At 42.7% G+C, this 14,329-nt stretch overlaps 1 protein-coding gene across 4 annotated transcripts in view; it reads right to left on the bottom strand.

Annotated features, from left to right (window-relative positions):
• The window catches only part of MAP3K21 (mitogen-activated protein kinase kinase kinase 21), a 54,536-nt gene that overhangs the window by 11,870 nt on the left and 28,337 nt on the right, over positions 1 to 14,329 (bottom strand). For 3 of the 4 annotated variants that reach the window (XM_060035055.1, XM_060035052.1, XM_060035051.1), the window contains exons 5-8: positions 10,595 to 10,835; positions 2,941 to 3,063; positions 818 to 968; positions 116 to 213 (exon numbers count right to left, since the gene is read on the bottom strand). In XM_060035055.1, coding sequence (XP_059891038.1) covers positions 116 to 213; positions 818 to 968; positions 2,941 to 3,063; positions 10,595 to 10,835 — 613 coding nt within the window. The remainder of the gene's footprint in view (positions 1 to 115; positions 214 to 817; positions 969 to 2,940; positions 3,064 to 10,594; positions 10,836 to 14,329) is intronic. The other variant, XM_060035056.1, reaches the window with a different exon arrangement.

Below are 14,329 nucleotides of genomic sequence, written 5' to 3' on the forward strand. Positions count from 1 at the left end.
GTGTAGCCACTGCGACTCAGTATATGTGATGCTGCTAACCTTTCCCATGTTACTTCTAGAACTCTCAGAGGCTCAGTCTAACTCAAGCAAATTCTATTTCCTGAAGCACATTTACCTGACTGGTCCACAAATAATGAAGCCAACGGCATGGTTTTCTGATTTTTTATTAAGATGGTTGACCAAGGACTGTTGCCATCTGAGAGAGGTCTTATTCTACAAGAGAAAAATGTTTATTTTGATATAATAGAACCATATGACACACAAATTAGGTTTTGGTGGATACACGCTAACAATATTTTTAGGTAGTAAAGAGAACATATTGGCCTCTATGTTTTAAAGAGCTAACAAAGTACAGATAAAACCTTAACGAGAGACAGAGAATCTTTTTAATTGCTTAACTAAATAATAATTGATTTAGTAGGATAAACCCATCCTAGAAATGAAATTATATTCAGGCATCTCTGTATTACTCTAATTGCTTTTTAAAAGTTAGGTCTGGCCTGGGCTTCCCTGGTGGCACAGTGGTTGAGAGTCCGCCTGCCGATGCAGGGTACACGGGTTCGTGCCCCGGTCCGGGAAGATCCCACACGCCGCGGAGCGGCTGGGCCCGTGAGCCGTGGCCGCTGAGCCTGTGCGTCCGGAGCCTGTGCTCCACAACGGGAGAGGCCACAACAGTGAGAGGCCCACATACCGCAAAAAATAAATTAATTAATTAAAAATAAATAAATAAAAGTTAGGTCTGGCCAGTGCAATATTTAAAACGCACTGCTGTTTATCACAGCACACACCGGAATGCCACCAGATGCCACACAAGTACCTTTCTTTGCAGTCAGTTCTTTCTTTCATTTGAATGGAATTTGGACCCCAGGTACAACCCTTTTTCTTGAAATTCCTTTTTACATCTTCAAATTCTTCTTGTCGACAGACCATGTTCCTGCCCCAAGTTTTATTGCTTTCATCTGAGGTCACTAAACAGAGAACATCATCACTCATTAACCAATTAAAAAATTGTTAAGTTAAAATGAATCAAATCAGTTGTAAAACTACCTTAGTTGAAACGTGTCAACAATTGAGAAACATGAAAACAACGAAGAAATTATTTCTTTCACCCTACTGCTGGCAAAGTTCTATCTCTAATAACAGCAAGAAGAGTGAACTAAATTAAAAGATACAAATTTGAGGTAAATTAGCCATAGAGAGTTATTTATCTATCTATGTATTTAACATTATGCAACAGTTAGGATTTCATTTTATTTGGGGGAAAAAAGGTCAAATTGAACAGTTAACTGAAAACAAACTTAATACTTAATTTTTTAACCAAATCAAAGTTTTGAACCTAAGGAACAAAGGTACATTTTAAAATTGTAATTTAAGCCAATCTTTCATGAGTCATCACAACTGTCTGGCTTCAATTACCTTTAAAAACCTGAATGTATGTAAGTTTCCCCACGTCTTGCCTTATTTCATCCCCTCTTGGGCGGTTTACACTCACGTCTAACGCCCACATGTTGCTGACACACACATATGCCAACCCCCGGCCTCTCTGTGCACTGACAGTTGGCTTGGGAATCACTGGGAGAGTGGCTATTACTACCCACTTAGAAAACAACCCCGTCACACACCAGAGGTTCTAAAAGCACAGCTGAAAACATTATGACATACCTCCACAGGGGGTAAAAACATCCCCTTTGGGTCTAACTGAAACTCTCACAGTGCGAGGATGCCAGATGAATTAGTCTATTTATTTTTTCCACTAGGCTGAACACTCTAAAATCAAAATACTAAGTGGTATTTTGAAGGACAGATCTTCCCCGACTTATGATGGGGTTTCATCCAATAATCTATCCTAAGTTAAAAATATCATAAGGTGAAAACGTGTCTGATACACCTCACCTACGAAACATCGTGGCTTAGCCCCTGCCCACCTTGAATGTGCTCAGAACACTTACACTAGTCTATAGTTGGACAAAATCATCTAATGCAAAGCCTATTTTATAATAAAGTCAAATGTCTCATGTGACCTACCGAATGCTGTACTGAAAGTGAAAAACAGACTGCTTATGTGGGTACACAGTGGTTGTGAGTGTATGGGTTGTTCACCCTTGTGATGGTGCACTGCCCAGCATCACGAGAGAGGATGGTACCCAGTATCACTGCCCAGGAAAAGATCAAAATTCAAAATTCGAGGGCTTCCCTGGTGGCGCAGTGGTTGAGAGTCCGCCTGCCAATGCAGGGGACACGGGTTCGTGCCCCGGTCCGGGAAGATCCCACATGCTGCAGAGCGGCTGGGCCCGTGAGCCATGGCCGCTGAGCCTGCGCGTCGGGAGCCTGTGCTCCGCAACCGGAGAGGCCACAGCAGTGAGAGGCCCGCGTACCGCAAAAAAAATAAAATTAAATTAAAAAAAATTCAAAATTCGAAGTACGGTTTCCACTGAATGTGAATCACTCTGCACCACCATACAGTCAAAAAACCCTAAGTCGAGCCACCCTAAGTGGAGGGCTGTTTGCATCAGGTTGGTCAACACAGACCAAATTCAAGCTAACTTTCAAAAAGCAAAATATTTTTTTCCTTAAAAAACAATGAAACAAATGGAAGTAACCTTGAATTCCTGATTTCAGCTTTCAAAATATCCATAAAGAGGCTACTGATATAACGAGGTCACGCAGGCAGGCGTTTAACAAAATGTCTCACGATACTATTTCACTTTCTACTCTGTGGCCTGGTCACATCACCGATTGCGTGGAATCTAAAAATCATTGATTGTGAGAACAAGAAAGTGAGACTAAGGAAGATAAGACCAAATCTTGCTTTCCAAATAGTCCTGACACCTCCTAAATATCACAGGGTTAGAACCGGCTATGAATGTCTGCTTCAGTTGGATCCCAGTCAGTTAGTGACAGAAAACCGCCCAGAAGCCCCCTGTGGGGGAGAAAGCTCACGCTGTATGGCCCGGAGTCGGGGGATCACCGTGGGGCTGCTCGGTGTACTGAAGCTGCTGCTGTTCAGGCTCCTCCGTTTGTCCAAGTTGGGGGAGGCCTGCACGGTTATTTTGTGCTGGAAATCTGTCAGATACGGGAAAAAAAAAAAAGACAACTGAGAGCCCATGGTTTTCGGTTATTCTCGTAGCCCCAGCTTTCGCACATGGCAATAAAAGCAGGAACAGCCAGACAGTAAGAATACGGTGTATCTCAGAGTCTGTTCCTAGTTTCTTACTTATCTTCCATTCAGGGCTCACGTCCGTAAACAATGACTCAGAGTCATGCCGCATGAGGCACGGTGAGAGACACATGCTCACAAGGAAAGAAACTATTACTGCGTATTGCAGAACTCACGGTTTTCCGGGGAGAGAGAGTTACCTTCGTTCAGTCTGATAGAGTTGAAAACAAAATCGAGATGGGAGACACCCTGGGTTTACATGAGTCCTGGTTCTGTCACTAACGGACTACAGACCCCAAACTAGTCAGGAGCCTCTCGGCGCTGGTCCCTGTGGTTGTTGGCTAGAACAGCAGACACCTCCCAGGGTTGCCGTGGTGATTAGAACAGAAAGCGGACGGTATGCGGGGCTCCGGACATGCTACCCCAACGTTTACTACTTAGCCTGTCACATTTCCACGTGACCATCCACTCTTCATCAACCTTCCTCAACATTCAGGTCTGTTTCTTTGGGTCCTCCTTTCCTGATGCAGGCTCCCACGTCACAGAAACTTACATTAAGTACATTTTTATGCTCTTCCCCTGTGGATCGGGCTTGTGTCGGTTTAATTTTCAGAACCAGCCAGGGTCAAGAGAAACTCCCCCTTGCCTGCAGTTGAAAGCGTTTTGTGGTCACGGTACGTACATACGATGGTTACTATTACCTAACTGTAATACAGGGTAGCTCTCATGCCAGAGATATGCCAAGAACTATGGGAACATATGGAAGAAAAGTCATATTACCAGAGGAAAGAGGAGGGTGTCTGGGAAAACTCTGTTAACTGCCAGAAAAATTATCAGAAACTTGGAAGCAGGTAAAAGAAATTACTGGATGTTCTTTCAGTGCAGTGCTGAGCTTAACCTCTGACTGATGTTCTATTGACTGGGCTATTTTTACAACTCAGTAGGAGCAGAGGTTAACTTGTAGATTTTGTCTGGTGATGATGCAAATAACTGCTGTCTGGTGTAAAAGAAAATCCCAAAGGTTATGATTTACTGCCATATTGGGTTTGTATTTAGCCTAGCAATCTAATCCTAACATTTCTTTACTAAATTGACCATAAACACTTAGGTCCTCAAATTCTCATGTGAACCGATTTTAACTGGTTCCCTCATTAATTAATAAGTTGAATAAAATCATTGACACATGTTCATTTCACATAGGCAAGACAGCTATAATTTGCCTTTTTGAAAATTAAAGAACTTTAAAGAACCACTTGGTATTTGAAATGAGGAGTTCGAATTTGGTAGGCAAGACATCTATCCAATTGCTCATGCTAGGAATTTGAAACTTTTCTTGATATTGTGTTCTCCCTGACCCACCATATCCAGTCAAACACAAAATATCTTGTAAAACTCGTTATATATCCTTCTTAGAGTTATAGCTGAGAAATTTATATTCTAGGTTCTGGAACCAGCAAACTCCAGATGTGAATGAATCCCAGCTTATCACTTACTAGCCACATGAATTTTGGGAAAGTGACTTAATCTCTTTGAAGTCACAGCACCTTCATTGACAAAAATGGAAAAAATAATTATTCCTATTTCACAGGACAGTTAGGAAAAATTAAATACAAATAAATACAGAAAACACTTAAGCACAGGGCTCAGGACATAATAAATGCTCAACACACATGAGTGATGCTTTCTGTTCTCTCCATTTCCGCTGCCACCATCATTTCACGTCGAGGCTGCTACAATCCCTTGGTCGATCTTTCAGCGTCTCTGTTTGGCCCCTCTGGTCTACCTCACAGCAGGCAGATGTCTTTTTAAAAATGCATGGCTGACTATCATTCCCCTGCTTAAAACCCCTCAAAGGCTTTTCATCATTCTTAAAGTTACAGGTCAAAATCATAACATCCTCTCCAGTCCCCTGCAAATCAGAGTCTGGGCTCCTTGTGCCACCCTAGCCTCACTGTGCCCTGCTCTCCCATCAGTCGCCATGGTCTACACCAGGGGTCAGCAAACTTTCCTAAGCAGTGCCACACAGTAAATATTTTAGTTTCTATGAGCCATATGGTCTGACGGAGCGAGAAAGCATTCCCACAAACACATAAATGCGTGTGCTCCAATGAGACTCTATTATGGACGCTGCAGTTTACCTTTCCTGCAATGTTCATGTGTCAGAAAGTCGTTTTTTCTAGTATTTAAATGTTCTTAGCTTGTGAGCTATACAAAACAGGCGGGAGGCTGGATTTGGCCCAGGGGGCAGAGTCAAGCCACACTGGTCTTTTTTCAATTCCTGGAAGAAACCAAGTTTCTTCGCAGGTGTTCCCTGCCTGTTCCCCTCGTGTTTGGTAAATTCCTACTTCGAGTCTCCATTTAAATGTTTCTTTGTGAGGAAGCTGTCTGTGATCTCCTTAGACCAGGAGACATCTCTCTACTAATCACTGTCACTGGACTTTTCCTTCACAGTAGTTCATAATTACAGCAAAAAAAATAAGCATTTGTTTAATTATTAGCTTAAGGCTGCCCCCAATACAATGTCAGCTCTCTATGTTGGGGGGAAGGAGTCAGCTGCCATCACTGTGACCACCCCCAAATGTGCACAGGAAAGGTACGTGGCAAATCTTTGCTGAATCAATGTCTTCTCTGTTTAAGATTACAAGTAACACATATGCGTTAGTATACGGTATTTGTTTTTCTCTTTCTGACTTATTTCACTCTGTACGACAGACTCTAGGTCCCTCCACATCTCTACAAATCTCTGCAAATGACCCAATTTTGTTCCCTTTTATGGCTGAGTAATATTCCATTGTATATACACGTGCCACATCTTCTTTATCCATTCCTCTGTTGAGAGACGCTTAGGTTGTTTCCATGTCCTGGCTATTGTAAATAGTGCTGCTATGAACACTGGGGTGCATGTGTCTTTTTGAATTATGGTTTTCTCTGGGTATATGCCCATATATGTGGAATCTAAAAAAATGGTATAGGTGATCCTATTTGCAAAGCAGAAATAGAGACACAGACATAGAAAACAAATGTATGGATACCAAGGGGGGAGGGGTGGGATGAATTGAGAGATGGGGATTGACATATATACACTATTGATACCATGTATAAAATAGATAACTAATGAGAACCTACTGTATAGCACAGGGAACTCTATTCAATGCTCTGTGGTGACCTAAATGGAAGGAAATCCAAAAAAGAGGGGATATGTGTATACGTATAGCTGATTCACTTTGCTGCACAGCAGAAACTAACACAACATTGTAAAGCAACTGTACTCCAATTAAAAGAAAAGATTACAAGTCACACAGGGGCAGAGATCATGTTGTGAAGACAAAGTGAATGGAAATGACGTGCCAGATGGGAGGCTCTGTCCATCTACCATCTACGTGAGCAAGAAAGACTTGACTGGGCAGAGCAGTTAAGGAAAGGAAAGAATGGATGCAAGAAAGCAGCTCATCAGGGCAGATGACGAACTGAACTGGGGGGAGGGGAAGCAGGTAGGAAAAGAAAGAAATATTCTTATCCAAAGATATGAAACAGCTTAGACCGAAGCGCGTGATAAAGGTTCAACTGGCCCCGTGGTCTGTCTGCACGCTGGGGATGAGCCTCCAGCCCAGAGCAGAAGGAGGGCTGCTCTTGCAGGCCTCCGCACTAGAACACAGAATCAGGCCACGGCATCTGGATGGCAAACCATGGGGAACAAATGATGGGAGGAGAGACGCCAGGCACAGCTCAGGCAAACAGCATGGAAGGTTTTAAGACCAAGGGCGAGTTACAAAGGCACAAGACTGGACTTCCACAATCCCTAAGATCTGGAGTGCTTCCGGTCTTCTGAAAAAATCTAAAGACTTTCAGTCAGGGGGAAAAAAAGGCGCTCTGTGCTTTAGACATAAATAAAATATTCTTTATGATAAACATCCTTGTCCCTATGAAATGGGGAAAGCTTGATTCTGTCCTAGTTACACATTTAGGAAAACTTGGGCTGAACTGTTAAGGGGCCCTGGCCAATGTCCAGTTTTTCTCTGGACCGCTTGCTAGACGTGTTCTCAAGGTATCTGCTCAAGGCAGGTTATCGTGTGGGCCACAGGCTTCTGAGTAAACCTGTACTTGCGTTTCCCCTGGCAATATTTATGGACACTGACGCGGCTCGGTGGGAGCCATCGCTTCTGCAGCGGAAGCTGCAGTGTTCTTTCAAGAGTCCTGGTGGAGCTTTTGTCTTCCCTCCCTATGGGTGTGCACACACTCACTCACACTCACGCATCCCAGGCGGGACTCGGGCACTTCTGAAATGGCTCAAGTGAGAATACCAGGCTTTAGAGACACGCCGGCTTCTGAAAGCTTCAGAACCTCTTTGACCGGTTTTATATGTTCTAAAAACACAACTTTGGTTCAGAATGAACATAATACAGCAGGAGTGATACAAAGAGGTAACAATATAAAAGTATCTGCCACGAGCGTTCTTTTTCGTTCTACAAATTCCAAGGATGCACAAAATATCATTTACAAACTCTTAGATTATGCTGTCTCATTTTATAAGCATTTCTCTTCCTTATTCGCTAGCTATGCAGGATTGCCAGCAGGAAAAATTACACTTGAGTTTTCCGGCAGTAAGTCACCATAGCTATAAGTAGCCATACGATTCAAAGCTACCATCAGTGATTCTGAAGGGCAAAATTACAATACTTAGATAATTATTCACATTTAATAACAAATTTTTGAAAGATCCACAGGCATAAATATTAAGAACCAGTTTGTAGGAGTCTCAAATATGTTTCTGAGAAATTCTTTAAGTTAGTTACACATGGAAGAAAGCCTGCAAAAGGGGTTCAAGTAATTTGGTATGCTGACAGGAAAGTATCACCACCCTTCAATCTATCACCTATCAGCCGTTTCTTCCTTAAAAATGTACCATTAAATAGTACTAAAATCTGGTACCTCAAAGAATTTTCTAGCAGATGATAATATCAGAATCAGCTAACTCCCATGAACTTAATAAGGTACAAATAATTGCTTTCTCTACTCAGCAAGATTCCTGAAGGAGAAAAATAATTATTTTTTTAGTTATCATTCTTTTCTTTGGATCTTTGGGATGTTGGGCAAGTAATCCCTGGGTGTGTATGTGTGTGTATGTGTGTGTGTGGAGAGGGGAGTGTAGAGCTGGGGGATTCGAATGAGAAAAATAGTTTCCCTAGTGGTACCAGTGTCACAACAACGTAGCACCATCTTGTGGGCAGAAGAGGTAACTGCCATCCTAAACTATAGAAGCTGCATTTCATTCCTTCAAAATGGATCAGGATTAGTGGATTTTATGGGTTATGTTTTAACTAGAATCTTTTATTAAGCGGCACAAGGTAAAGTAATGTGTAACTAAAAGGACCCCTCTATTCTCAGAAATAGAAAAGGCAAATAGTACAATCCAGGAATAATATAAATCCAGCAAAAACGGTAAAATATATTCAATTGGCGCTGAATAAATGCAAGGTATTAGGCCAAGCAACATTTGAGAAGAAGAACCTCGGGAATCCTGAGATATTTTATTTAATCACTCTCCCAGGAACATTAAAGAATCACTGGAATGATTTCATTGTTTCCCCCAAGTTTATTTTCCATCAGTTTCTAATTAGCTCCCCCATCCAAAGTTTTGCAAGGCAATCAATAAATATTAATTATGGTAACATAGTCACAGTGCAGATAGAAGAATGCTGATACAGCTCAGGACTGGAGAAGAAAACTCACACTGAGCGCCGCTCTGAATTTTTCTATCGTCTATATTTAAAGCAGAAGCCTCGTCATACAGAAAATATTTTAAATTATGTCTGACATATCAGACCGTCCAGTGAATGGTCCTTCGAGTTACACTTTGGCTAAAAGCAAATATTAGAAAAGAACCTGGAAAAGTACCTTTTTTGTTCCCAGAGAGGGCGAAGGTAAAATGAATTAAGGACCCATTGCCTGTTCTCACCTCATCAAAACACATAATCAATAATGTATACTGTGTACTCCTGGCTACCCCATACCAGCAATTTTCTGATCAGTTGAGGACTTCTGCCATAACCTAAAAGATCACAGTATGCTGGCAAGGCTCCTAGGATTTTGCAGTAAGTATTTTTACAAGACAATTTATACATACTTTATATAAAACAAAACTGTTGTTACTGTTATTTAAGTCAAATTTCCACACCATTATCAAACATCTCAGGAAAACCCTAGAATCCACGAGGAGCAATCTAAGATGTAATACATACAGACAGGGACACAGAGAGAGGTAGAAACAGATATATAGACCCTACTGCACATTCTACACAGGTGCAGCCAGCTCTGAGCTCTGTCACAGTCCTTCCCTGTTAGAAAGAGCTGCAAAACACAGGCAGACATCTGGTGTCCCCTTAAGCAAAGTATAACACATAACATCAAAGAACTTGATTTCGTGAACTAACATATGTTTGCTCTTTTGCATTCTGTTTAGTTTCTCCTAACACGTATTCCTTCTATGTTATTGTCACAATGGTTTAGAAATATTTTTAAAAGTTTCCCTAGAATTACTGGTTCGTTCTCATACCTCAACGATTTTGAACCCTCAGATGAAAGTGGGCGTGTAACCGAGGCACTAGATACACTTTGCTGAGGGTGTGAATAGCAACCTTAGTGCCCCAGATCACAGCCCCGCGATCCTTGTGGAAGCAATAACTTAGTGACAAAACCTAAGTATGTTCAGATTTTAAAAGGTAATTGTAGCCAGACACTTGTGATGACTAATGAAAAGTTGGCTTAAATTACAATTTTAAAATATACATCTGTTCTTTAGGTTCACAACTTTGATCTGGTTAAAAAATTAGGTACTAAGATTGTTTTAAGTTAAATGTTCAATTGGACTTTTTCTCCCCCAAATAAAATAAAATCCTAACTGTTGTATAATGTTAAATACATAGATAAATAATCAGCTCTTTGCTGCTAATTGACCTTGCACTTGTACCTTTTAATTTATTCCACTTTTCTTGCTGTTACGATTAGAGACAAGAAGTTGGCCCTGGGGAGGGTGAAAGAAATCATTTCTTCATGTTTCTTAATTGTTTACACGTTTTGAGTAAGATAGTTCTGGGCTGGATTTTCACCATGCCGAGTGATGCCGGTTCAGTGCAATCAGCTAAAGAGCAATTAATTCTGCTTTGATTTCCAAAGGAGTACATCCATGTCTCCACTACCAGGAGAGGATGCTTGGGGTGGGAGTCCCAGCACCCACTGGCCTGCGGTGCACTCCCTCCCTAGGCTGTTTCACCCGTGAAAACTCATTAGGTCGTTACTATGACCACGAACTGAAGCAAGAGATGAAGATCTCATTCGTCCGATGCTTTAAAAGCTCACTCCCCCAGTTCTGCTGAAACAAAGAAGCGCGCGGGAGGGATGACCACCCGGGTCTTAGGGAACATGGGGATAAGATCGTACCTGAAGGTAAACTGATCCGGCGCCCGTCTTTGAGCTTCAGGCGGCTCCTCTTAAACTTGCCCTTCCTCTTCTTGACGTTGGGCCTCTCCTGGCTCAGCTGGAAGATGAGGATGTTGAGCTCGCGCTCCAGCACGTCGATCTCCCGCGCGGCCAGCTGCTGCTCCCGCCGCCTGAGCAGCTCCTCCTGTGACTTCTGCTGCAGCGCGGCCCGCGTCAGCTCTTCCTCCCGGGACCGCAGCTCCTGCCGCAGGGGACAGCGTCAGCGTCACCTCGGGCTGCCGCGTCCCGCGCAGCTCCGCCGCCCGCCCGCTGCAGGTCCCCCGGACCGCGCCCCCTGCAGCCAAGACGGGCCGCGCTGGACCTCAGCACGTCAGGGACTCGCACGCGCACAAGGCTCCCTCTGGCCCTTCTAGGGTTTTTCTGTTTCATGGTTTTGGGGGTGTTTTTTAGGGGGCGGGGCGGGGGGGGCATCCTGCTTTATTAGGGGCCGTGAGCATCATTAAGTGGCAGGTTTTGAGCCTTACCATGCGGTTTCTCAGATTTGCCCTTCTTCATGGAAGGCTCTTTACGAAATTTTTTGGGGTTTTTTTGGCGGTACGCGGGCCTCTCACTGTTGTGGGCTCTCCCGCTGCGGAGCACAGGCTCCGGACGCGCAGCCTCAGTGGCCATGGCTCACGGGCCCAGCCGCTCCGCGGCACGTGGGATCCTCCCGGACCGGGGCACGAACCCGTGTCCCCTGCATCGGCAGGCGGACGCTCAAACACTGCGCCACCAGGGAAGCCCATGGAAGGTTCTTTATGAGATTTTTACCCACCTTTTTCCAAGCCCAACTCAAAAGAAGGCAGGTAAGCACCCCTGAGGCCGAGGCCCAGCGGGCTCATCCCGGGACACGGGCAGGCTGCACCTCACCCACAGGGACGCACAGGACACCTGGCCGCAGCGTCAGGTGCGAAGAGCGCCAAGCTGTGGGCCCCAGGGCCCACCTGTCTGTGGCCCTTCTGGTTTTATGGCCCGAAAAGGGTCATCACACTTTGTTATCGTCTCTGGCTTGTACAATCACCTGACACGTAAGACGGGCATCAACACACAGCGACCAAGTACCGATGTGAAAGTCCCATTTAAAATGAAAGCCAAAAGGGAAAGCTTGACTAATGAAAGGATAGTTCTTCTCGTCGCAAAGACTGTGGCGGTTCCGATGTCTTTCCTTAGGGTATTTAAGAGTCTGCTTAGGGAATTAACACACCGTGGTGGAGAGGTTAAGGGGAAAAACAAGGTGAACGTGACAGGGGTCAGGTGAAGACCCATGAGAAATGAACACGCAACATCGCTAAAACGATAAGCTGCTGGAAAATACAGTCAGTACACAGAGAACTTATCAGGATCCCACGGATGGGTGGAAACCGTCACTTTATACACAGATATCATGAATTAGCTAACAAAAGTCCCTCTGTCGTGATACTGACTGATTAAAATGTAACTTCCTCTCGGTTTTGGTTTTAGAATGATTGCACTTGTAAGAAATAGAAAATCTATGAAGAATACTTTTATTCCTATTAATTTATTCAGTAGTAAAACTGAGAACTCTATTGTTTTTAATCTACATCCGCATTCTTGTTTCATTTCTGTTAAGTGTTCCGTCCTGTACCAGAGACATAAATATTCCTTTCTGTGCTGAACTGCTTTCTCTTCCCGACTAGCCTGCCATAAATCAAGCACTCCCATAGAAAGCCAGGCATCTGCAAACTTTTAGTTCCACCGCTCCAGACAAAGCTAATCTTAGGATATCCTAATGCCAAACACTTTGTGAGAAACTCCGCCTTCTCAGGTGGAGCTCTGGGCTGTGCGCTTTGAGAGCTATGAGTATGGTGTGAACATGTCACACTCCATTACAAGCAGGCCGCTTTCCAGAGGCCACCTCAAGAGTACTGATGTGTGAAGAGACAGTGCAAGACAGAGGCTCACGGAAGGAACGAGAGCTGGGCCACGGGACTGGAGTCATAAAGGAAAATAAACGTGGAGGGCCATCCTCCCACAGACAAATATGACAATGTCAAGAAGAAAAGGAGAGCCCTAAAAATAAAGGTTCTTTATTCAGATCGAACCAATTCTGAACTTACGGTAATTCGACCAAAGTGGACCGAAAGTCACCTCTGAAGCGTTCTTTATTTTTTCTAAACAACCTTCATAAACGAAATGGCAGGAGAAATGATTTTCTTAAGACCAACTGATATTCAAATTACTTCTGCTAATAAGCATCAGCTGATTTTTATAGAACAGTATTTCTTCATTACATTCTGCCAGATATAAATGACTATTTATTACTTGAAAGGAAAAAAAAGAAAATGTTACCTGTGAAAAAAAATTCTGGAATCCATTATTTAACTGGTGGCTTTCTTCAACCAGTTTGTCCAAATTGGAGATTTTACTGTAGTGTATTTGGGGACAGAGGCTCATTTCCAGTCAGCTTCTAATTTCTAACTCATTACCATCTGCCCTTTTGTTAAGATATTACTTTTCAGTCGTGTAGATAACAATCCAATTAGCTATTGTGAAATGAAATGGCATGAGGAAGAGATAAAGGCAGTAACTTCACTTAGGCTTTTTGTGTTACTGCTACAGTAATTGCATAAGAAACCATTTTAAATTCCAGGTCCCAAACCAAAATGTGAATCTCCTTGCAATGACTTTATAAATTAAAAAAAAAAAAAAAAATCACTTGCCTAAGACTTCATAAGAGAAAAAAATATCATCAAAGAGAAAGCAGCCAAAGGACTCTTCCTTCTGAATGAATTTTAAAACATGCAAAAGTGTGTAAAAAAAAAAAAAGTCTGGGGTGTTAGAAGCCCTTTGGATACTTTGAAATTATGAAGCACACAAAAACATTCTTTTGGTCGCTGAGATCACTCCTCAAGTACTACGTGTTTAATTGCTCGGCACAGGCCACTTAATAATGGAAAATCCAAATTCCTGGCAGTAGGTGTTAATCATTAACAGTGACAGGCCTTCGTACAGTGGTTCAAAGACAGGTGCACGCACCCAGTGCACAGAGACAGACACACAGAGATAAGAAGCCAGGAATCTGGGGAGGAACCGGTATCTATGGAGGCTACAGTTTACTGAATAACACAGAGCACGGCCAAGTCACTGACCATTAATTCCAAGTCTGACGCCTCCTACCTTAAGCAATCAGTGAACAAGAAAGGGAGATAGAGCACGTCTACTGTGCTTTTGACTCCATCAAAAAAGATGCAATTAGAAACCTTGGGGGAAAAAATAAAGGACTATATATTCTTTAATTGTAAATCAAAGGCTCACAAGATACCATAAATGCTGTACTTCAAAAAGCACTGCACAGAAATCACGTAAAAAGAAAAAGAAAAGATACCACTAGAACGAAAATGAATCCAAAGAACAACAAGGAAACTACTTTTAAGACTTCAAAATGGAGAAAGAGGAGGCATCCATTCTTTTCTTTTTTTTTAACATCCTTATTGGAGTATAATTGCTTTACAATGGCGTGTTAGTTTCTGCTGTACAACAAAGCGAATCAGCTGTACAGATACATATGTTCCCGAGTCATCCATTCTTGAAGCATGCTTTTTTTGATTTTTACACCACATATGATAAGAATGAACTCACTGAATGTGCCTCTATCCTACAGTTTCATAAATAATTATCAAGAATTAAAAATAAGAGTTTAAAATAATAATAGTTATTAATAACATTGCTTCCACA

The sequence above is a fragment of the Delphinus delphis genome, chromosome 16 (assembly GCF_949987515.2).
Source record: "Delphinus delphis chromosome 16, mDelDel1.2, whole genome shotgun sequence".
NCBI classification, from domain to species: domain Eukaryota; kingdom Metazoa; phylum Chordata; class Mammalia; order Artiodactyla; family Delphinidae; genus Delphinus; species Delphinus delphis.